Here is a 25,945-nt window from a genome sequence, read left to right on the forward strand (position 1 = left end):
CATACCAGGATACTAGAAGGAGTTGGCATTTTTATTCCTAGAAACATTGTATGTTCAAGTATCAGAAGCTTATACTTGAACACATGAATTCTTACAGATTCTGATCATCAAATAACTCCCTTCAAGCTGAAACTCAATTGTAGTAGGGAAATGAAGTTTCACAAGGCATTAGGGAAAAGAACAAAAATTCTACAAGTTCTGTTTCTGTTGGAATCCCTTTATAAAGTATATACATTTTTTTTATGTTTCCAATTTGTTTTAAAAAGAATCTGTAGCTAGCTATATTAAATTTAAAAGATATGAAAATAGTATTTGACTTATCCCAGCAGCTTCTTGTTTTTGCTTAAGTTTACTTTGCAACTATCAGTTAATAAAATTTTACTCTTTCCTTTTTGAAAGCAGATTGCATATTTGTTTAGGAAGCTTTATGGAAATAATCAATTTATTAACATGGATTTGTTAGATCCTGTGTTTTATCCCTGCCTATGATTTTAATAGTAAATTGTAATTGAAAATCAGGCTTAGAGTTTTGGGAATGTGCTTTCCTCCCACTTTGTCTTCCTAAGAAGAGCTAATGTACAGACTAACAAATTGATCACTTAAACAGTGCATGTTCATTCTATGTTGGCTGGTTGTGGGTGTTTTGGTTGTGGTGGTGGTTTCATTTCATTTAAAGGCTCATCCACTTTTATTTGTATCATTGTTGGTTGCCTTTTTTGCAGATGTGTAGCACTTTGCAGTTTAGGTATTTGGATTTGTGAAGAACTAGTCCATGAGTCTCATCATCCTCAAATTAAGGAAGCTCTGAATGTAATTTGTGTTTCCTTAAAGGTAAAAAGAACTGTTTAGTGGAATATATTAAGATAGTATAGAAATATGATTATTTTTCTCCAAATGTTAATTATATCTTATGCCCTTATAGATTAAAACATTTAATAAAGTTTTCATTAATTTATTATTACATTATTTCCTTGATTCTGACTTTTGTTAAGAGTGGATCTAGTCTTAATTTAGGTTATCTTAGTAATGTCCTATTTTATATCAACTTTTTATGTATTTGGCTTTGTCCCTAGCATACATATGGATGACTCCTCTAAAGGAAACCAATTATTTAATAACATATGTAGGGTTATTTTTTCTTAATTAGTATTTTTGTAACCTATTATTTGATCTTTATTACTTCTGAATTCATGAGCTGTTCAACTTTTTGGTTTTATCATTCAAGTTAAATGCCCTCTTTGTGACCAGAATAAGGTTTGTTCAGAAATAATAACCTAATTATTTGGAGAGTCTGAATGAATAAATGGAAATTTTTTGTTTCTGAAAGGATGCATGATATTTTTATCTTAAGACCTATAATAGTCCTATCTGTATAGGACTCTAAACATACAAAATATAAATATTACTGATTTGACAGGAAGTTTATGAATATATACTATGTTTGAGGTGCTTTGTTAGGCAGAGTAAGAGATACCAAAATGAAAAGAATTGTAAATACTAGATTCAGGAGATTGATACGATAATACGATGGCTGACAAAGATTAAAATAAGAGTAATGAAATATAAAAAGCTGAGAGAACCAAATGAGTGGTGCATATAAACTGCTGATGGAGTTCAGAGGAAGTAGAATCACTTTGACTTAGATGCCAGAGAAGACTTTGGGAAGAGGAGACATTTGGTCAGGGCCTGAAGAGTGGGTGAGATTTGGTCATAGAGAGATAAACATAAAAAGTTCAACTTTATGCCATTGGGGAGTCATTTAAGAGTTTTAAGTGTGAGAATGTCAGCATCAGAGGAATTCTTTAGAAGATTAATTTGGAAGTATTGTATATACTGTGTTTCCCCGAAAACAAGACCTAGCCAGACCATCAGCTCTAATGCGTCTTTTGGAGCAAAAATTAATATAAGACCCGGTCTTATTTTACCATAAGACCGGGTCTTATATGATATATAATATAAAACCGGGCACAATATAATACCAAGTCTTATATTAATTTTTGCTCCAAAAGACACATTAGAGCTGGTTGTCCGGCTAGATCTTGTTTTCGGGGAAACACGGTAGTAGATTGGAATGGGGAAAAGATTGATAATAAGATAAGCAATTTAGAGGCTGTTGCAGAAATCCAGGTAAGAGAAAATGGAATAAAACTTTATTTAAAGAGGACAGTCAAACATTATGAAGAAAAAATAAAGTTAATTGTAATTTTGGAATGTGTTGTGATTTTTTTTTTTTTGCAGCTATATATTTATCTTCCTAATAATATTTTAATAAATGCATTATAAATATAGAATGAAAAAAGGAAACATGTATGAAATTTAAAATTTTTCAGCAGCTATTGTATTGATTTATAATAGATTGGAAAGAAAATTTTTATGTTTTTTTCTTTTGTTATAGTTTACTAATAAAACAGTAGCCCATGTAGCTTGTAACATGCTTCACATGCTGGTTCATTATGTACCTAGACTTCAGATTTACCAACCTGATTCTCCCTTGAAAATTATTCAAGTAAGTAATTTCTCATTTATTTCTTATAATGACCATGTTAAAGATATTTAGATTTGGATACCTTGAAATATAGAATTATTTAACAGTTTCATCCAATTTTGCATAGTTAAATAATGGCAACCCAGGCTGCTCTTTTGAGATATCAAAGTTCATGACAGTTCCTTTGTATTTTATTGTTAGGAGATCATGTTTTTGTTTTTAAATGATACCTGCAACTTCATAATTGCCATTGTCTATAAATGTATATCCAGCTTCATTCTCTCTCTTAGGTAAGAACACCAAAATCAGGACATTATTTTAATTCATTCCTCTTTTTTCCTTTTTAGCCAATCATTTATAAAGTTGTTGTTGTTTTTTTAAGTCTAATTCTGTGTCTCCTATACTTTCTGCCATACCAGACATATTTCAGCCCTTCATTATTTCTTTCTTGATAATAGTGTAATAGCCTTCTAACTGGTCTCTTGGCTTCTGAGGGCTTCCCTACCAAGTCATCATTCACATGACTCTTATGCCACTTAACCTGAAAAAAAAAACAAAGCCAAACAAAATCTGAGTGGTTTCCTTTGCCTATAAAATAAGACCTAAATTCTTTAGCTGGGAATTTGAGGCCTTCAGATGAGGTCCCAGTCCATCTTCTCAGAATCATGTACATATTCCTTTGAAATACACTGTAGTCTAGGCACCTGAGTCGGCTTACTATCCCCTGAACATACCCCCAATTCTTCCCACCCGAAATGCTCTGCTGCTTCTCTCTAACCGCAGCACACCACCACATCTTTCAGTTATTGGTTTAAATACCATCACCTCAAAAAAAATTCTTACCTATTCTCTCAACCAGAATTAATCTTTCTTATCTTCATATTCTTGTAACATTTTTAGGAAAGATGGTAATTAATATTTATTAAGCACCTACTATGTACCAGTTACTAATACCAGTTACCTTTTTGTAAGTTATTTCATTTAATTCCTAAAAGTCATTTGAGGTTAGCTATTATCTTCTTCCCTCTTCTCCCCTTTAAGATGAGAAGACTGAGGATTTAGTAACTATATAAAGAAAGTCACAAGCTAACAGGGCAGAAACAGTTCAAACCCAATCTGTAAGATTTCAAGTCCAGGTTTTTCCCACTCAACCATGTTGCCAGTCTCTGTTATAACACTAAATACTGTATTTTGCCATGTATAATGCACACTATTTTTGCCCAAATTTGTGAGGGAAAAATAAAGATGCACATGATGCATGGGTAGTACTAATTCCATATCTATATAAATGTTTTTAATTCTTTTATGAGTTAAAAGTGTAACTCTAGAAATCAATAACAATATCCATATACAAAGTAATACCTGTACCCTGGAATACGATAATAGGTTTTGTTGAACTTACAAGAAACTTGTAATGACAAAGAGTTCTTGGCTTTCTGTGATGCGTAAATATCGTGAATTTGTTATCAGTACATAAAATTTCTTGTACCTTGTATCTGTTCTTGTGTTTTGTAATTTGTTATATAAAATTTCTTGTACCATAATATGTTAATAAATAAATGCTAAAATTCCTTTATAATACAAAAAACAAGTACCTAAGTATAAACAAATAAAAATTTGAATTAAAACAAAGGATTTTTTTCCCCCGCAAATTTGGGCCAAAAATGTGGGTGTGCATTATACTTAGGAGTGCATTGTACCCGGCAAAATACGGTATATTTGTGTACAAATTCTAAGCTCCTTTAACGTCAAAGGCATTTTTTTATTTTTTATTTTTTTATGTCTAGGGTGACTTTCATGTAGGATCTGTTCAGTAAATACTGGTTGACGTGAATATAGGTGAAGAGGTTGGGTTTGAGGGTTAGACACACCAAGTTTAAGTCACCCCTCACTGTGCCACTTACTTACTTTGTAACTATGAACAAGTTACTTTACCCTCTGAACTCCAGTTTTTTTAATCTTTTCATTGGGATAAGAACATCTACCTCACAGAGTTGCTCTGAAGACTAAATGAGAAAATACATGTAAAGCACTTTGCACTTTTTGTCATAAAAATGAGGGGACATAAAGTTTAATAAATGTTGGCTACAGCTATTATCATGGGGGACATGGTAACTGGATTTAAAACATCTTTCATTTGTATGTGTATATGTATGTTAGTATTAAAACATCTGTAATTTTAAAACTTGGAAATTTTACCGTTTAAGATTGATTGTTCTGTTTGAAAATTAAGGTTGTTCGTTAAGTAAGCAGATTTTTTTCAATTTAAGCCTCCAAATACTTTCCCTTATTTTCTTCATCAGTTTATATATTATTAATACACCTGCCCAAGTACTTCTTAACTGTGAAGGGTTGCTGCAGATTGCTTCACCATACATTATAATGGCCAGTGGCTACAGATGAACATGAAATTATACTCTACCTCTAGTTGAATGAAGAAATGAAGTCCTAAAATAGTGGAGCATTTCTCTAATTGTTACCTATTTGCATAGTTAGCAATAGAAGCCCAGTTTATTACCATTATTAAGTATTTGCATCTAATACACTAGATCCTATTGGTAAAGCCTTTTTACTGTATAAAGTATGTTTAGAAGAATTTTTCTACTTGATGCATTGAAGCAATAATTTATAAAACGGTAATAGCATACAATAAAAATACAATAAATTTACATATATATTTCTTTTTTTTTAATTAAAGTTTATTGTAGTGACAATTGTTAGTAAAGTTACATAGATTTCAGGTGTACAATTCTGTATTACATCATCTATAAATCCCATTGTGTGTTCACCACCCAGAGTCAGTTTTCCTTACATCACCATATATTTGATCCCCCTTACCCTCATCTACCACCACCCCTTCCCCACTTACCCTCTGGTACCCTGTATATTTTTAACAAGCACATAAAAAAATTGAATGAGATCAACAGATTTCCAGGGTAAATGATAACACAGTATATGAATATTTTACCACCTTTTAATAATGTTATTTAATATTCTCTATCAAATGTATTCATGTACTGTTCAGTATATAATATATGTTAATTTAAAAATCCACATTATAAAATGTCTTTCTTAAAGTATTTATGTATTCATTCATTCATTCATTCATTCTCACACACAGAAAAGACAAGAGAGGAGATTTCTTTATTTACCTCCCACTTTATTGAGGAATAATTGACAGATATAATTGTATATATTTAAAATGTACAACACGATGAATTGATATTGTGGCATGATGCCTAAAATCAAGATAATTAACAAACACATCCATTATTTCACACAATTAACTTTTTTTTTAATGGTATGAATACTTAAGATCTACTCCTGGCAACTTTCACGTATTCCATACCGACCATATAATTAATTATAGTTGCCATGCTGCACATTAGTTTGTACCCTTTGACCTGCATCTCTCCTGTTTCTCATCTCTCCCCTCAGCCCTTGCCAACCACTATTTTACTCTGTTTCAGCTTTTTTTTTTTTTTTTTTTGGTTTTTGTTTTGTTTTTTAGATACCACATATAAGTGATACAGTATTTGTCTTTGTTTGTCTGGCTTATTTCACTTAGAATAATGCTCTCCAGTTTCATCCATGTTGTCTCAAATGGCAGGATTACCTTCTTTTTTGTGGATGAATAATATTCCATTGTGTATATACACACACACCACACTTTCTTTATTCATGAGTGGAAGGACATTTAGATTGTTTGCATATCTGAGTTACTGTGAACAGTGCTACAATGAACATGAGTATGCAGATACCTCTTTGAGATACTGATTTCATTTCTGTCAGATAAATACCCAGGAGTAGCATTGCTAGATCATACTGTAGTTCTATTTTTAATTTTTTGAGGAACTGCCATACTGTTTTCCAAAATTGTTTTACTAGTTTATATTTCCAACTAACAGTAAATAAGGGTTTCCTTTTCTCTACATCGTCGTCAACATCTGTTATCTCTTCTCTTTTTGAAAATAGCCATCCTGATAGATGAGAGGTGATATTGGGATTTTGATTTGGATTTTCCTGATGGTTGGTGATGTTGAGCGCCTTTTCGTACAGCTATTAACCATTTGAATGTCTTCTTTGGAAAAATATCTGTTCAGGTCCTTTGCCCATCTTTTAATGAATTGTTTGCTTTTTTGTTATTGAGTTGCTTGAATTCTTTATATATTTTGGATACTAACCCCTTATCCAGATACATTGCTTGCAAATATTTTATCTCATTTCATCAGCTGCCTTTTCAGTGTATTGTTTCTTTTGCTGTGCAGAGGCTCTTTAGTTTGATGTAGTCCCACTTGTTTATTTTAGCTTTTGTTGCCCATGCTTTTGGGCAAGATAAGACACCATGTTTTTGGTGTCTTATCCAATAAATCAATACCAAGACCAATGTCAAGAATCATTTTTTCTATGTTTTCTTCTAGACTTTTATGGTTTCAGGTCTTACACTTAACTCTGATTCATTTAAAGTTAATTTTTGTGAGCGTTGTAAGATAGGGGTGCAGTTTTATTCTTCTGTGTGTGGATATTTAGTTTTCTTAGCACCATTTGTTAAAGTGACTATCCTTTCCCCATTGTGTATTCTTGATGCCCTTATCAAAGATTAGTTGATCACATATGCGTGGGTTTATGTGTAGGCTCCCTATTCGGATCCACTGGTCTGTGTGCCAGTTTTTATGTCAGTACCTTACGGTCATATTTTGATTACTATAGCTTTGTAATGTAACTTGAAATCAGAAAGTATGATGCCTCCAGCTTTGTTCTTTCTCAAGATGGCTTTAGCTCTTCATCACTTTTTTGTGATTGCATACAAATTTTAAGATGGTTTTTTCCTATTTCTGAGGAAAATGCCATTGGAATTTTTCAATTGCATTGAATTTGTAGATTGCTGTGGATAGTATGAACAACTGAAAACTATTGATTCTTCCAATCTGTAACGTGGAATATCTTTCCATTTACAATAGTCCTCCCTTATCCACGGTTTTCATTTCTGCAGTTTTAATTATGTGGGGTCAACTACAGTTTGAGAATGTTAAATGGAAATTTCCAGAAGTAAACAATTCATAATAAGTTTTAAATTGCATGCTGTTCTGAGTAGTGTGGTGAAATCGCATGTTGTCTCTCGCTCTCTGTCCCACCCGGGATGTGAATCACCCCTTTGTCCAGCGTATCCACACTGTATTCACTACCGACCTATTAGTCACTTAGTAGCCCTCTCAGTTATCAGATTGATTGTCATTGTATCGCAGTGGTTGTGTTCAAGTAACCCTTATTTTGCTTAATAGTGACTCCCAAAATGCAAGAATAGTGATGCTGGCAATTCAGATATACCAAAAAGAAACTGTAAAGTGCTTCTTTAAGTGCAAAGGTGAAAGTTATCATCTTAATAAGTAAGAAAAGAAAAAAAACTGTATGTTGAGGTTGCTAAAATCTATAGTAAGAATGAATCGTCTTGTCTGCAAAATTGTGAAGAAGGAAAAGGAAATTGTGCTAGCTTGCTGAGAGAGACCACATTCACATAACTTTTATTACAGAATATTGTTCTAATTTTTCTGTTTTATAATTACTGTTGTTAGTCTCTTACTGTGCCTAATTTATAAGTTAAACTTTATCTTAAGGATGTATGTACAGGAAAAAACATAGTATAGATAGATAGGGTTTGGTACGATCCATGGTTTTAGGTATCCACTGGGGGGTTTAGAATGTTACCCCTGAGGATAAGTGGGGACTGTTGTATTTGTGTCTTCTTCATTTCATTCATCAGTGTTGTATTGTTTTCAGTGTACAGGTTTTTCAACTCCTTGTTTAAATTTATTCCTAAGTATTTTACTGATTTTGGTGCTATTGTAAATGGGGATATCTTTCTTTCTCTTTCTGATAGCTCGCTGTTAGTGTATAGAAACACAACTGTTTTTTTGTATATTGACTTTGTATCCTGCAACTTTACTGAATTCATTTATTCTAACAGTTTTTTTGGTAGATTTTTTAGGGTTTCCTGTCATAAGATCATGGTATCTGCAAACAGAAACAGTTTTACTCCTTCCTTTCAGATTTGGATGTTTTTATTTATTTATTTGCCTAATTGCTATGGTAGGACTTCCACTACTGTGTTGAATAGAAATGGCAGTTGTGGACATCTTTGTCTTGTTCCTGACCTTAGATGAAAGGCTTTTAACTTTTTACCATTGAATATGTAGCTGTAGGCTTGTCGTCTATGCCCTTTATTTATGTTGAGGTAATATTCCTTCTATACCAAATATAGAGCAGAGTAGATTTCTTAACAGAATTGCAGATGGTTTTCATAAATCTTTTTCTTTTTGCTTATCTATGTATCTTTTTTTCTGTTAAAACATATGTTGTCTGTATTTATATGTATTGATTCATGAACTGAGTTTGTAAGAAATCCATTTAAGTTGACAAAGCATATATAAAATTGATTGTATACATAACGATTGGTGAGTGTTTGATAGTTAAATATACTTGAAAAGTTTACTTATTAAAAATTACTTTGAAATAACAGTGTTAATGTTTTAGCATAAACTTGCAGCAATAGCTTTTATATCACTTTAGCATAATATTTAAGTTTTAGGATACACAGTTGGTTTAACATATTTTGAGCTTTTTTTTTTTTTTTTTTCACCTACAGATCCTAATAGCCACTATTACCCATCTTTTGCCAAGTACAGAAGCTTCGTCTTATGAAATGGACAAGAGGGTAATTTAAATTTTGTTTCATATTTAATATGTGGTTATCTACTAAAATATTTGTTTTAAAATTGCAAAGTTATATACATGGTATGTTTACATGGTAAACATTAATTCATCTTGTCTTTAAAATCAACTATAATGTAAAATATATCTTTCTATTTCAGTGTAAGAGATTATATTTTCATTCAAATTTTAAGTTAATCATGGTCATTTAATAAAGTCTTTGAATCTCAGGGTTGTAAAGAACATAGGAGGACAATCTATCCCTGTATAATTATTTTACTTTACCCTGCCAAATTGTGGTCTTGTCTATGCCTGAAAATTATTAATTTTGAGGAATTCATCAACTGAAGGCAGCCCTGCATCTTTGTGTAGCTGTCACTGGTAGAAGAAATTTCCATTAAGGAGAATACATATGTATAATATATAGAGACATATGGCACTTAAGAGAAGGCATACCCTACATTAAAAGGTTCAACAAGATTGCATTTACCTCAGTAAATTTATTACGGATTCCTTTAATCATTTCAGATTATGTATTTGTGAGTCCAAAGTTTCTGTTTGTTTTCTTTTTTTTTAAAGTTAAAATTTATTAGGGTGACAATGGTTAGTAAAATTACGTAGTTTTCAAGTGTGAAGTTCTGTAATTCATCACCTATATATTACATTGTGTTCACCATCCAGAATCAGTTCTCCTTCTATCACCATGTATTTGACCCACTTTACACTCTTCTATCCTTCCTCCCCCCTTACCCTCTAGAAACCATTGAACTATTGTATGTCTGTGAGGTTTTGTTTCTTTATTTGTTTGACTTGTTCCTTTGTTGCCTTCAATTTTATATCCCACATACCAGTCAAGTCATATGGTTCTCGACTTTTTTGTCTGACTTATTTCTCTTAGCATTATAATCTCAAGATCCATCCATGTTGTTGCAAATGGCACTGTTTCATCTTTTCTTATGGCACAGTAGTATACCATTGTGTATATATATACCACATCTTCTTTATCCAGTCATCTATCGAAGGACACTTTGGTTGTTTCTATGTGTTGGCCACCATAAATAAAGCTGCAATGAACATCAGAGCACGTATATCTTAACAGATAAATGTTTTCAGATTTTTTTTTTGGTATATACCCAGGAAAGGGATTGCTGGGTCATATGGTAATTCTATTCTTAATTTTTTGAGGAATCGCCACACTGCCTTCCTTAGCAGCTGCACCAATCTGTATTCCCACCAGCAGTGTATGAGGGTTCCTTTTTCTCCACAACTTCTCCAGCACTTGTAATTATTTATCTTGTTGATGATAGCCATTCTAACTAGTGTGAGGTGATACCTCATTGTGGTTTTTATTTGCATTTTTCTGATGATTAGTGATGTTGAGCATCTTTGCATATGTCTATTGACCATCTGTATGTCCTCTTTGGAGAAATGTTTGTTCAGGTCCTCTGCCCATTTTTTAATTGGATTGTTTGTCTTTTTGCTGTTGAGTTGTATGAGTCCCATATATACGTATATATATGGAATATTAGCCCCTTATTGGATGTGTTGTTTGCAAATATCTTCTCCCATTCGGTTAGTTGCCTCTATTTTGTCGATGTGCGCAGAAGCTTTTTGGTTTGATAGAGTCCCATTCATTTATTTTAGCTTTTATTTCCCTTGCCTTTGAGGTCACATTCATAAAATCCTCTTTGAACCCAAGGTCCATAAGTTTAGTACCTATGTTTTCTTCTATGCAGTTTATTGTTTCAGGTCTTATGTTTAGATCTTTGATCTATTTTGAGGTAATTTTGGTATATGGTGACAGATAGCAGTCTAGTTTCATTCTTTTGCATGTGGCTTTCCAATTCTGCCAGCACCATTTATTGAAGAGGCTTTCTTTTCTCCATTGTATGTTTTTGGCTCCTTTGTCGAAAGCTATCTGTCTGTATTTATGTGGGTTTATTTCTGGGTTTTCAGTGCTTTTCCATTGGTCTGTGTGTCTGTTTTTCTGCCAGTACCATACTGTTTTGATTATTGTTGCTCTGTAGTTCAGGCTGAAGTCAGGGAGTGTGATACCTCCAGCATTGTTCTTTCTTCTCAGGATTGCTTTGGCTATTCAGGGTCTTTTGTGGTTCCATACAAATCTGATGATTTTTTTTTTTTTTTTTTTTTTTTTTTTTTTTGTCCTATTTCTTTTAAAAAATGCCATTGGAATTTTATACGGGATTGCATTAAATCTGTATATAGCTTAGGGTAATATGGCCATTTAACTATGTTGATTCTTCCAATCCATGAATATGGAATTTCTTTCCATTTTTTTATGTCTTCAATTTCTTTTAAAAATGTCTTACAGTTTTCAATGTGTAGGTCCTTCACATCCTCGATTAATTGCAAAAGGAATTGTTTTTTTCATTTCTTTTTCTGAGATTTCAGTGTTAGTATATAGGAATGCAATGGAGTTTTTAACATTCATTTTGTAACTGGCAACTTTATGGTATTTGTTTATTCTTTCTAATAGCTTTTTGGTGGAGTCTTTAGGGTTTTTCTATATAAAGCACCATGTCATCTGCAAAAAGTGACCGTTTAACTTCTTCATTCCCAATTTGGATGCCTTTAATTTCTTTCTCTTGCCTGATTGCTCTGGCAAGGACTTCCAACACTATGTTGAATAGCAGAGGTAATGGGGGACAGCCCTATCTTTTTCCTGAATGTAGAGTGAAGGGCTTCAGTTTTTCACGGTTAATTATGATACTGAGGGTTTGTCATACATGGCCTTTATTATGTTAAGGTATTTTCCTTCTATGCTCATTTTATTAAATGTTTTAATCTTAAATGGATGTTGTATCTTGTCAAATGCTTTTTGTGCATCTATTGATACAATCATATGATTTATGTCCTTTGTTTTGTTTATGTGATGTATCACATTGATGGATTTGCGTATATTGAACCATCCTTGTACCCTTGGGATGAACCCCACTTGGTCGTGATGAATAATCTTTTCAATGCATTGTTGTATTCGATTTGCTAGAATTTTGTTTAGGATTTTTGTGTCTATATTTATCAGAGATATTGGTCTATAGTTTTCTGTTTTTGTATTATCCTTAGCAGGTTTTGGTATCAGGGTAATGTTGGCCTCATAAAATGAGTTAGGGAGTATTGTCTTTTCTTCAATTTTGTGGAAGAGTTTGAGAAGGACAGGTGTTAGATTCTTTTTGAAGGTTTGGTAGAATGCACGAGTGAAGTCATCTGGTCCTGGACTTTGGCTTTTGGGAAGGTTTTGGATGATTGATTCAATTTCCTTGCTTTTGATCTGTCCATTTAGATTTTCCAATTCTCATGATTCAGTCTAGGAAGGCTATATGTTTCTAAGAACTTGTCCATTTCTTCTTGGTTATTGAATTTGGTGACATATAGTCCTTCAAAGTATTTTTGGATGATCCTTTGTATTTCTGTGGCATCCATGGTAACTTGTCCTTTTTCATTTCTGATTTTGTCTGTGTCTTTTCTCTTGTTTCCTTAGTGAGCCTATCCAAGAGTTTGTCAATTTTATTAATCTTTTCAAAGAACCAGCTCTTTGTTGCATTAATTTCTTCTATTGTCTTTTTGTTCTCTATTTCATTAGTTCTGCCTTGATTTTTATTATTTCCTTCCTTCTCCTGACTTTGGGTTTCATTTGTTCTTTTTCTAGTTCTTTAAGGTGTAATGTGAGGTTCTTTATCTGGGATTTTTTTTCTTCTTTCTTGAGATAGGCCTGTAATGATATAAATTTCCCTTTTGTTACTGCTTTTGCTGCATCCCAATAATTTTGATAGGATGTATTTTCATTTTGTTTCTATGTAACTTTTGATCTCTCCTCATTTCTTCTTTGACCCAGTTGTTCTTTAAAAGCATGCTTTTAATCCATGTTTTGTGGTGTTTCCTGCTTTCTTTTTGCAGTTGATACCCAATTTCAAAGCCTTGTGATCAGAGAATATGCTTGATATAATTTCAATCTTCTTAAATTTGCCAAGGCCAGTTTTATGTCCCAATATATGGCCTATCCTTCAGAATGTTCCATATACACTAGAAAACAATGTATAGTCCGATGTTCTGGAATGAAATGCTCTATAAATGTCAGTTATGTCCATTTCTTCTAATGTATCATTTAGAGCTGATATTTCCTTATTTATTTTCTTTTTGGATTGAACTATCTGTAGCTGTCAATGATGTATTTAGGTCCCCTACTATATTGTGTTTTGGTCAATTTCTCCCTTTAGTAACGTTAGTGCTTGCTTTGTATATTTTGGGGCTGCCTGATTGGGGGCATAAATATTAATGATATTACATAATATTATTTTGTATTGTCCCCTTTATCATTATGAAATGTCCATCTTTGTCTCTTGTTACTTTCTTTTATCTTGAAGTCTGTTTCATCTTAAGTATAACTACACCCAGTTTTCTCTGAATACCATTTGCTTGGAGTATTAATTTCCACCCTTTCACTTTGAGTCTGTATTTGTCCTTGTAGCTGAGATGCATCTGTTGGAGGCAGCATATGGTTGGGTTTAGTTTTTTGATCCAAGTTGCTACTCTGTGCCTTTTTATTGGTGAGTTCAGTTCATTTATATTTAGCGTGATTATTGACGTACGAGGATTTCCTATCATTTCTGTATTTTGTTTTCTGGTGGCTCCATTGTTCCTTTGTCTTTTTGTTGCTGTCTGTTATTTCAGTGTGGTGGTATTTTATGAATTCTCCCTCTGTTTCTTCTTTTTTTACGTTACATATTTCAGTTCTGGATTTTTTTTGAGTGGTTACCATTAAGTTTATGTAAAAGAAAGTTTCATATTTACATTAGTCCTTTTTCTTCAGCATGCTTCTTATCTCCATTCCCCTTTGCAGGTTCAGACCTTTACACTCTCCCCTTTTATGTTTTTGTTGTTGCAAGTTATCCCTATTCATGCTATGAGTTGATTTCTGAGTTGCACTAGCGTGTTGTCTCCCCCCCACTTATTTTAATGTTTTTTTCCTTCTTTATCCTGTATGTTACCTTTAAGTGTATAGTGCCCTATTTTTGTAGGGATTGCCATTTCCTGCTTCTGTCTGTCTATTTGTAATAGTACTCATGGTTTTGTATTTTGATTTTTTGTTCCTTCAGTATTTCTTGTAATGCAGGTCATGTGTTAGAAAATTCCCTCAGCCTCCATATACCTGGAAAGGTCTTTATTCCTCCTTCATATCTAAAGGATATCTTTGCTGAATGTATTATTTTTGGCTCATAATTTCTCTCTTTCAGTAGTTTGAATATTTGATACTACTGCCTCCTGGCTTGTAGAGTTTCTGTGGAAAAATCTGATGCTAATATAACAGACTTTCCTTTGTAGGTTACCATTGTCTTTTCCCTGACTACCTTGAGAGTTTTTTCTTTGTCATTAATTTTTGACAGCTTCGATACAATGTACCTTGGAGAAGGCCTATTGGATTGATGTAAGTAGGTGTTTGTTTGCTTCTTGGATTCGAGGATCCATTTTTTTCCACAAGTTTGGGAAGTTCTCATTGACTATTTGTTTGAATATACTCTCTGTTCCCTTCACCCTTTCTTCTCCTCCTGGTATGCCCATTATTCTTATGTTGCTCTTTCTAATGGAGTCAGACATTTCGTGTAGAGTTCTTTCATTTCTTTCAACTCTCAAGTCTCTCTCTTCTTCCATCTGTGTCATTTCTAGATTTCTGTCTTCAATGTCACTGATTATTTCCTCCATCTTGTCAGCTCCATTACCTAAGCTGGCTGTTTCATTCTTCTTTTTTTTTTTATTGAGTTCTTAATCTCCAGAATTTCTATTTGGTTCTTTTTAAAAATTTCAGTCTCTTTGGTAAAATCTTCATTTTGTTCTTTGATTGTGTTTCTAAATTCATTAAACTACCTGTTTTTCTTGCATCTAGTTGAGTTTTTTCAGAACTGCAATCTTGAATTCTCTGTCATTTAAGTCACATATTTCCATATCTTTAAGTTCATTTTCTGGAGACTTTTCATTTTCTTTCTGAGGTGCCTTGTTACCTTGGTTATTCATGGCAATTAGCAAATTATTTCTCTTCTGGGCATGTATAGGAGTGGGTTCTGCAGCAGGTTGATATAAAGAGATCTTTCTTTTGCTTTCCAGTAGGTGTTGGTGGAATGTTTTATTTTGTCTCCCGTTGCAGTTTTTTATTCAATCTCACACGGTAGCGTTATATTTTCTCTTTCCTTGTTCCGGCTTCTCACGCCATGGGGTGGGGGGGGTTCCCTGGAAGGTGGGCTTCTCCTCGTGAGCAGGTCGCTGAGTCTCAGGGTACTGCCTCCCTGGGGGGATGTGGAGTTCTGAGCTTCTGAAATCCCAGTGCTCCCCCTGTAGCCCTATGCAGAGCCTGCGTGTCTCAGCGGCTCTGGTTGCCCCTATAGGAACCCACCCAGAAAAGTAGGGGCAGGGTGGGCTGTGACAGGTCGCTCTGAACAATGGCAACTACCAGCGCACAATTGTCTTTCGCCTACAGTTCCTTCCCTTTCACCAGAGTTAGCTGTGCTTTGAGTCTGTGGCTCGTAGAACTACAGTTCTAATGGCTGTAGACATTCTGTTCTTTAATCTGACACTACTACTGGAGTTTATTCTGGAGCCCGCTTCTAAACTGGGAGGGTGGGGGAGGGTGGGGAGGAGGCGGCCAGGCTCAGTGTCTTTGTTTTCTGTTTTCTGCCTGGCATTGAGGACATAAACCACTGTTCTCACCCTTCTGTATTCAGTCTTTGCTGCGAGGTCTCTGCCCCGAGTGCTGGGTTCAACCATATTATATGCTGATCCCTCAGGCAGGACTGTGGGACATAATGGGTGCGATTGCAGCCCAAATTCTAACCCCTCCTGCGAGTGCAGTAAATTCCAAACTGCAGTGAGCTCCGGTCTATATCCTGTGGCCATGGACCATGTCTCTGCACTTCCCCTTCCCCCCTCTCCTGCTTGCCCAATTTGCCCACTTTTAGATGATTTCAGTTGCATGCCTCTTAGTCTAGTCTGTCTTCCACACAAGGAGTCCTTTGTGGAATTATAATTGTTCAATTTGTTGTAAATTCCAGGAGAGATTTCAAGAGACTCACCTCATGTGCCATTTTATGACGTCATCATTTTTCTTCTCTTAGTTGTATTCTCACTGTTCTTCAATGCCCCTTATTAAATTTTGTTTTTGATTTTTCAAATTTATTCTTCCTTAGTCATTTTATAATTCAGCCCTGATTTCTAACATGATTTTGATTTTTTTCTTATAGTTCTTTTCCTGACGTAAATCAGTTCTTTCTTTCTTGAATTATTTCATTTTAGTTTTTTAATTTCTGACTTAAGATGGGGTTTTCTTTGTCCCCCATATCTAAATGCTTGTTTGAAAATACTTAGATTAGAATATGTTACAATTTTCTTCTGCTTCATAATTGGGTTATTGGGTGGGGGTTGTTAATTAGCTGAATTGCTTAGATTCCCTCTTAATATTCCCTCTTAATATTCTTCTCCTCCAAAGTATTACCTTCCCTGTGTGTACTTTTTTTTCTCTTTAATTTTTTTTTATTAGGGAATGTTGGGGAACAGTGTTTCTCCAGAGCTCATTGGCTCCAAGTCTTCCTTCAGTCTCGTTGTGGAGGGCGCGGCTCAGCTTCAAGTCCAGTTGCCGTTTTCAATCTTTAGTTGCAGCCCCCCCATCCCATGCAGGAATTGAACTGGCAACCTTGTTGTTGAGACCTTGCACTCTAACCAACTGAGCCATCTGGCCGCCCCTTCTGTATGTACTTTTAAGTTCTTTCTACTCAGGTATTCTGTCTGACACTACATTTCAGCGATCTCACACTACGTGTGTATTACGTGCCATTGAGTCAGCTCCAACTCCTGGTGCCCCTATGAATGAGTGATGTCCACTATGTCCTGTCCGCAACAGCCCTGCTCAGCACCTGTAGACTCACGCCTACGGCTTCTTCTATGGAATCAGTCTATCTCATGTTTGGTCTTCCTCTTCCTGCTGCCTTCTATTTTACCCCGCATCATTGTCTTTTGCAAAGAACCGAGCCTTCTCATGATGTGTCTGAAGTAGGACAGCTTCAGTTTGGTCATTTTTGCATCTAGGGATCTTTTAGGCTTAATTTGCTGTAGCACCCACTTGTTTGTCTTTCTGATGCTCCAGAGTGTCTGTAGAGCTCTTCTCCAACATCATATTTCAGATGAATCAATTCATTTTATCAGATATCTGCACTGTCCAACTTTTGTGTTTCTACATAGTAATTTGGAATACACGGGAGTAAATGATCTTAACCTTGTTCTCCAATGACACATTTTTACTCTTGGTGATCTTTCCTAAGTCTTGCATTGCTGCCCTTCCAAGTCTCAGCCTTCTCTTGATTTCTTGGCTGCCGTCTCCATTCGAATTGATGACTGAACCAAAGTAAGCAAAATCTTTAACATTTTAATGTTTTCATTATCTGCATTAAAGTTGTGTATTTCTTGTGTGTCGTGATTTTTGTCTTCTTAATGTTAAAATGCTGTCCTGATTTACTTAACACTTTCTTCTTTTCCTTTAATCAGAAGTTGTTTCAAATCATTGCTACTTTTCTGCCAGGAAGATGGTGTCATCTACATATCTTAAGTTATTGATATTTTTTGCACCAATTTTCACTCTTCTTCTGAGCCTAGCATGGTTTTTCATATGTGTTCTGCACCCAGATTAAACAAACAGGGAGATAAAAGCACCCTGGTTGGATACCTTTGTCTCTAGGAAACCATTCTCTCTATATGTATTCTGTCCTGACAGTGGCTTCCTGTCCACAATACAGGTTACACATCAGGACGATAAAGTGCTGAGGCAGCCCAGTTCTTTCAGAGCAACCCATAGCTTTTCATAATCCACGTAGTCAGACTTTAGTCTGTAAAGCATAGACTAACCTTACTGCACTCCTTAGCATCTCCTTTCTTGAAGATTGGGATATGCTCGTATATTGAATGTTTCCAGTCTGTAGGCCATTGTGTTGTTTTCCATATTTGTTGACATATTCTTGTTAGGACTGGCAGATTCAGGCTCTGTGGCTTGAAATAATTTTATCAGTATCCCATTTATCCCTGGTGATTTATTTCTTCCCGGTACTTTCAGGGCAAGTTTCACTTCACTTTCTAGAATTACAGGTTCTTTCTCATAGGACTTTTCCTCAAAGGTACCTGTTATCCTTTTGCCTCTTCTAAATAGCTTTTCAGTGTACTGTTTACATATGCCTTTTATTTTCTCCTGGTCAGATAAAGTGCTTCCTTATCGGTCATTCAGCATTCCCAGTCTGGGTTTGAATTTGCCTTTTAGTTTTTGAATCTTTTGGTAGAATTTTATTTTTCCTTTTTTTTGCTGTTCCCTTCCATCTCATTATACTGACTGTTGTAATAGTTCTTTTTATTTTTACATGACAGTCATTGAAAAATTGCGTTCAGTATTCTAACCATGTTTTTGTCACCTTTTACTTTCGCCTCTTACCTCTCAAACAATTTTTAGTGTTTCTTCTCTCAGCCACCTCAATTTTCTTTTTACTTCCAGCGTTATCTTTCTTCATTCTTCCCAAATAATAATTCTAATTTCAGTCCATAGTTCTCCTGGTTCTTGGTAAATTAAGTTTAACAGTACAAATTTGTTTTTTATGTGGACTTGAAATCCATCAGGAATGTTTGCTTATGTTACATTTTGGCACTACAATTGTTTTAGTGTTTTTCCTCAGCTTTACGCTAATGTTTCATGTTAACAGTTCATGGTCAGTACAATAGTTCGCACACTTAGGGTGGACTTTTTCCTTCTGGGTGGTTTTTAGGTTTGTACCTAGTTCCCATCTCTCTTTCACAATTTTTCCCAAACTGCCCTGATCTTCATGAAAGTTTGCAATGGGAGAATGGGGTGGCGTGCGGGGCAGCCTGTGGCCCGTTCCCCACATAAGAACGCAGGATATGGTGAGGCCAAAAGGGAACACCCATGGAGCCATAGATAGGGGAGTCATACCACTATATTCTCTCTGGCGGCCGAACAAGACACACACAGTAGTAGCCACACGATCCATAGTCCGCCATTCACTTCTCTGCCTGCCAACCAACCAACCAATCAACGCAGCCCTGCAGTTACATCAGTAGCCAATTGGCTAACCGGTTACAGCTGATAGCCAACCAATCACAGTTGATGGTCATTCACTACCCGCGCCAGCACCTCCCCACGCGAGGCCAGGAGCCTGGAAACTGCTCTCTGGGACTGTACCCCACATGGGGAAAAGCTTGCTGTGATTTGCTCCTTGAGTTGGAGAGTTGGTCTTTCACTCTAAAGATGAGCACGTCTCTTACTGTGTTTCCCCGAAAATAAGACCTAGCTGGACAATCAGCTCTAATGTGTCTTTTCGAGCAAAAATTAATATAAGACCCGATCTTATTTTACTATAACATAAGACTGGGTGTGGTGTGGTGTGGTGTGGTGTGGTGTGGTGTGGTGTGGTGTGGTGTGGTGTGGTGTGGTGTGGTGTGTGTGGTGTGGTGTGATATGATACTGGGTCTTATATTAATTTTTGCTCCATAAGACGTGTTAGAGCTGATTGTCCGGTTAGGTCTTATTTTGGGGGAAACACGGTACTGCTACTTAACTGACACTTCTATAGTACTAATTGTGATTCTTTACCCAAAAGGTGCACCACATAGGTTCTGCTGTTTTACTCCTTGTTTTGAATAAAAGTGTTTTGGCTATAACATCCATTGGTTTAAAAGTGTCCAACGGAAAGATTCATTTTAAAAAATTAGTAACAGTTTGAGAAAGGGGTTAAAGGTGGTCTTTCTAGCAAGATACTCAATGAGGTTTTGTTAAATTAGAAAATGAATGTGGAAGTGATTGTAATACATATGGACTAAAACTTTTCATTTGTATTCCACTGCTTAGGCAGTTAAACAAGTATAGCTAATTGATGTCTGTTGTCTTTTAAGCACAATATTTATTTTCAATAAAAAAGAATTTTTAACATTCCTTTTTATTATGCTTCAGGTTTCATTGTACTTGCCGTGAAATATAAGGGAGAAACCCACAATAATGTTCATATACAACATCTTAAAATCAGTTAGGTCTGGTTAAATATTAATGTTGGAACTTATGATTGAAGTTCCTCAAATAAATTTTGAAAACGAAAAATAAGTTGGTGTTAAGCTCTTGTCTTATGAGTTTACAATAATAATGATCTTTTTTGTTGTTGTTCTAGTTGGTGGTATCCTTACTTCTGTGCCTTCTGGACTGGATTATGGCCTTACCTCTGAAGACTCTGCTCCAACCAGTCCATGCTACAGGAGCAGAAAATGATAAAATAGAAAAATCTGTCCTCAATTGCATTTATAAGGTACACTTCTTTGCTTTATTATTTATTTGGTAACCAAGGGTTTTTAATACCTAAAGAAATAACATTCCTTAGTATTAGTTTTCATTGTTTTAGAGCTAGGTATTCTCTAAGAACATAGATTTGTCTTATAGTACCTAAAGATAATTAAAAAGTAATTCCTACAAGACACTGCTATTTCATTACAAAATTTTGAAAGCAGCCATAAATCTTTGTTGAATATAAGAATCATGAGTTAAATTTTACTCTTTCTTCTGCTTAAGAGGTGTTAAATTTTGTTTTGATTAGGGAGCTAAGTTATAAAATATTTAAAATTTTGTCAAGGTCTTGTATCACCAGTGGACTTTTTTTTCCCCCTTTTACTTTTATTTATTTATTTTCACTGAAAAGGAAAACTTGTATGTTTTTTCCCCTGTATTTTCAGGTATTACATGGATGTGTTTATGGAGCTCAGTGTTTTAGCAATCCAAGGTATTTTCCAATAAGCCTCTCAGACTTGGCATCTGTAGATTATGATCCTTTTATGCATTTGGAAAGTCTGAAAGAGCCTGAACCTCTGCACTCTCCTGATTCAGAGCGATCTTCTAAACTCCAGCCAGTAACAGAAGGTAAAGTGAATTTTCTTCAGAACAATATCGTTTGGGTTCTTTCAGTGCATAATTTGAGGCCATGGGTGGAAATAATGGAGGAAGATATATCTTACTTCGTAGTTGTTTACCTCAGTATGTATATTTTTACAGCAAAGTTCATTTTTAAAAAATAACTTCAGATATGCAGTTACTAAAATTATATGTGATGACATGCCTTTTGTGTTTCTAGCTGTTATTCTGATAAGTTATTTTTGATATTTTACTTTGTACATCATAGGATTTATATAATTGAATAAGAGATTTAGCTTTGGAGTCTGGCAGACGTGGTATTGAATTTTGACTCTCATTTAATAGCCGAGTGACTATGCCTGTATCCTTATTTGTAAAATGGGGATGATAATAATATTCATTTCCTCATAGGGTCATTTTGAGTACTACATAAGATAATACGTGTAAAACCCTTTGCATAGTTCTTGGTACATAGTGAACTCAGTAACATTTTTTTAAGCCACATTGCTTCTACATTCAGAGCGTATACAGTCTGATATAAAGAAAAGATGTAAACAACCTTATATGAGTATAAAAATAAAAGTACACTGAAGAGATGGGTACCCTAGAGGAAGCCAGCAATCATTGAAGGGTTTTAAGGAGATGATATATATGATAAAATTAGTATTAAGAGAACTTGGACAATAGTATTTTATAGGAGTCAGCAAATCGTAGCCCACGCCTGCCACCTGTTTCTATAAATAAAGTATTATTGGGACATCTCCGTGCTGTTCGCTTAAGTATCATAATGGCTGCTTTTGTGCAAAAACAGTAGTGTTGAGTAGTTGCAGCAGAGATTGTGTGGCCCATAAAGCTGACCCCTTTAGTGTCTGGCCCCTTACAAAGAAGTTCTCTGATCTCTGGTATGTTAGATTGATTTTAGGGAGATTAACCCAGGATCAGAGAGACTAATCATGAAGCTTTTGTAATAGGCCAAGCAAGAGTTGCTAAAGACTTAAATTAGTTAGATTTTCCCCAAACTAGACCAAGAATGTGAGAGAATTCAGAGGATGAGATGGAAAATGAGGACAGTGTTGGAAACAGTTTAGTTTGGGGTGCCTGTTTGATAGTTATGTGAAGATACCTAGCGGACAAATGCAGATCTAGATCTTAGCAGAGAGCTGTTAGGAAAATATGTAAACAGAGGGTGCCAAAAAATGTATACACATTTTAAGAAAGGAAAAAACCGTATTAAAATTGTAATACTCAATATATACCTATAACAAGAAATGAATACAAGTCATGTGTATACATTTTTTTGGTTTTTGGCACCCCTGGTGTGTGTGTGTGTGTGTGTGTGTGTGTGTGTGTGTGTGTGTACATATATATGTGTGTATATATATATATATATATATATATATATATATATATATACACGTATACACACACACACACACACATATATATACATATGGTATGTGTGTGTGTGTGTGTGTGTTCGTTCTGAGAAGAAAAAATTGGAAAAGAAGGAAAAGCAAGGCAGTAGTTTTTCAGAAATGAAGAGAGGATAAAGATTTTTAGAAGACTGGCCAACAGTATTAAATGACAGAAAGGTCAAGTACAAAATCACTGACAAATGTCTGTTTAGTTTTGCAGAGAAGTAGGAGGCAGAAGTGGAAAGCTGGGTTTTGGAGCAGACAGGAGTTAAGGAAATAGAGCCATCTATACAAAGTACTCTTTAAAGAAGATTGACTGTTTGAAAACGTGGTAAAATAGTAGGTAAACTAAAGGATGATTCAGGGTTAAGGGATTCTTAAGGATGAAGAGAGTTGAAATTAATTATAAGCCGAGAAGGCTGAGAAGGAAGGTGGGAAGGGGATCATCATTAATAGAGTGAAGTTCCTGAAGGGTGAGCTGGAAAGTATAGGTGCTATTATTAGCCCTTCTGAGACCAGAACGATGAAGATGGAAGTAAATGAAGGAAATTGGCAGAAGTTTTTGAGGGCCCAATATAAAATGGAAACTACAAAGTTTTGTTTGCCCCAGTCAGCAGTCAGTAAAGTGGATTTGGCAGAAATACAAGGGAACTGTTGCTGTCAGGATATGGGTATATGATTTAACCATAAAATCTAAGTTTGGTGAGGATTGACTTCATGCTAGGAAATGTCTAATAAGTTGGAAAAAATGGAGTGATCCTATGAGTCAGAGAGTAGATGTGGTTGGCAATAAGAAGTTAGAACAGTGATTCTCAGCCTTGGCTCACATTAGAATACTGATGCTCTGGTCCCATCATATAGATTTTAATACACGGATGTGGGATTTCTAAAAGCTTTGCAGATGATTGATATGCAGCAATGGTTGAGAACCCAAAGAGCATCAGTATGTTAAGGCAGTGGTTGTTAAAATGAATTCTTAAGCAGTGGAACCTCTTCAAATAAATTTTACTAGGAAACCAAATTTGTAAAACTTTTGAAGTAAAGCTACAGCAGGGTGGAAGCCGAGATCTATGCATCTCCAAGAGCCCTCTCCAAGGGCTCTACAAAACCAAAATTGGGAAGTCACTAGACTAGGAGGTGGTAGTCAAAGAGTAAGCTATTAAGGAAGAGTGAGGTTTAAAGGCAGAATAGTTATTACTAGATTAAAACGTCTAGGATGTGGCCGTGATAATGAATTGATGACATCAAATGCAAGTGAAGATATGAAGTTCCACAGCAAGGAAATAGGGTTAGGGTTTTGGGTGGACTACAAGTTGCTAATAGTTTGTCTAGAACACAAATATACAAGTGAAATAGGAATATAAGACTTAAATTATAGCTCAGATATAATAGAGATCTACTGGTCAGCACATTATAGCAAAGTAATTGAGACAAGAATTGATATAGGTGACTTATTAGATTTAGCATAGCAAATTACAGTGTTTATTTTACTTAAAAACAAAGTTATATAAAAAGATTAGTTGCTTTTTGTATTTTTAAAGGTGTAAAATGATAAAATTTGATTCAGGCCAATATAGTGTATATCTTAAACTTTAAAAAAAAGTGAAATAAATGGTTTACTTATATAAAGGGAAGTTTTAATGCATTTCCTACCAAATTTACTGTACCACTAATAACACTCACTTTAAAAGACACAAAAGTGAAGATTTTATATAGATGAGATGATTTTAAATATATTGATACCAAATACTCTGGAGTACTATTCTCTAAAGTATTTAGTTATTCCCTTTGGACTTTCTTCAAGGTATTAAGGAACAAATAAATGCAGAACCTTTCAGAAACAGCTGTGAATTAACAGCAGGTGATTCTGTGGTGTGTAGTGACAACGTGTTGCCTTTTTTATTTTTTTTAATGTGGCGAAAATGACTAATCATTGTGCCCTTGTCTAAGGCATGCTTCATCATCTTCAAGTACTTTTTTGGCCAAAGATTTCTAAACATAGAGTGTCCCTAATAAGCTCAGTATTGGATTGAACAGGTCTGATTTGAGAACTATTGGCAGGAGTAGCTGTAATTATTAAATTTACTAAAGAATAAGGTAGTGAAGTTGGCTTTTTGTCAAATGGCAGTAGTCTTATTAGCAAAAAGTCATCATTTGCAGGGTCAGAGTGAAAGGAGGCTCCAAAGAATTCATTCTGTCCTAATTATAGTTTCACCTATACACATTATGCAAAGCTAATATTTAAAGCATTTGCCAAAATTAACTTCCTCTGCATGTTCTATTACAGTGCAGTGAATTGCAGCGGCTTTTTATGTCTTGTTGCTTTGTATGCCATAATAATCTGTAATTATGGGTTTGCTGCAAATGCTGTAGGGTTTGTTTAATCTGACAATCTGAAAAGACAACCCTGAATAGACTTTTTAAAATGAATGCTAGTTACACAAAGCCTTAGAAGCATCGATATCTTCATTTTGCATATTCTCACAAGGAGGGTTATTTTAGAATTTCATTTTGAATTTCTAAATTAGAGCATTTCATGTTTTCTTTATATCTAAGTAGTTATGTAGAAGATACATACGTTCTATAGCTTATAACTCAGATAAATCTAACTGCCCAATTAAGTTGAAAGATTGTTTTTGTAATTCTATATTTATATAGATCCTAAATTTAGAGAAACAACTTAGACAAGAAAATGCTTTTACCTACACCTGAAATCTACATTTATTTCTTAGGTATTCTCAATGTTAATAATTTTGACAGAGTTGTGAACAAGCTCATTTAAATTGCATTCCCACTATCTCTTTTGGGAAGAGCATATATAGGATGGATTGCTACCTGGACTTAGGAGTTTATGTTTTAAGGAAAGAGCTGGCTCATTCTTGCGGTTTATTTATGAGCAAGCTTGATAAAGGAACTCATAAAACCTATGTTACTTATAATGCTCTCAAAATTGAATGATTTATATTGTTTCTGTTAAATCTAGCTTTGTATATGAGTTTTCAATTTATATTTACAAAAAATCTGTTATTCTTAGAGAAAAATGGGGCTTAAGGAGTTTTATTTAATTTGTCCATGATCACAGAGCAAGCCAGGGACAAAGTCAGGAACTCTTCCCTTTTCTGTGATCTATTTCTATTAAATTACACTCTTTTGCTTCTTCAGAAATGTTCCAGAAAAAAGATTCACTGCTTAGAATGAGTCACCTGTTTAAGCTTATCACTCAGTCAAAAGGAAGAAGAAAAAGAGCAGAAATTTTTTTCCTACATCAAAAATAAAAAAATCTTTAATTATGATTTTTATTATCATTTAAGACAAGATTTACTCTTATTTAAATGAGCTTTTACAATTTATCATGGCCATTTATTTAGTAATTTATGCAGAGTAACTTTT

The 25,945-nt window shown here is 34.6% G+C and overlaps 1 protein-coding gene across 14 annotated transcripts in view; it reads left to right on the forward strand.

Annotated features, from left to right (window-relative positions):
• The window catches only part of RALGAPA1 (Ral GTPase activating protein catalytic subunit alpha 1), a 212,644-nt gene that overhangs the window by 112,144 nt on the left and 74,555 nt on the right, over positions 1 to 25,945 (forward strand). For all 14 annotated transcript variants that reach the window (XM_088796874.1, XM_019750420.3, XM_019750426.3 and 11 more), the window contains 5 exons: positions 723 to 831; positions 2,396 to 2,506; positions 9,129 to 9,197; positions 20,410 to 20,544; positions 20,966 to 21,149. In XM_088796874.1, coding sequence (XP_088653000.1) covers positions 723 to 831; positions 2,396 to 2,506; positions 9,129 to 9,197; positions 20,410 to 20,544; positions 20,966 to 21,149 — 608 coding nt within the window. The remainder of the gene's footprint in view (positions 1 to 722; positions 832 to 2,395; positions 2,507 to 9,128; positions 9,198 to 20,409; positions 20,545 to 20,965; positions 21,150 to 25,945) is intronic.

The sequence above is a fragment of the Rhinolophus sinicus genome, chromosome 3, assembly GCF_057876585.1.
Source record: "Rhinolophus sinicus isolate RSI-liver-muscle chromosome 3, RSI-T2T, whole genome shotgun sequence".
NCBI lineage: Eukaryota > Metazoa > Chordata > Mammalia > Chiroptera > Rhinolophidae > Rhinolophus > Rhinolophus sinicus.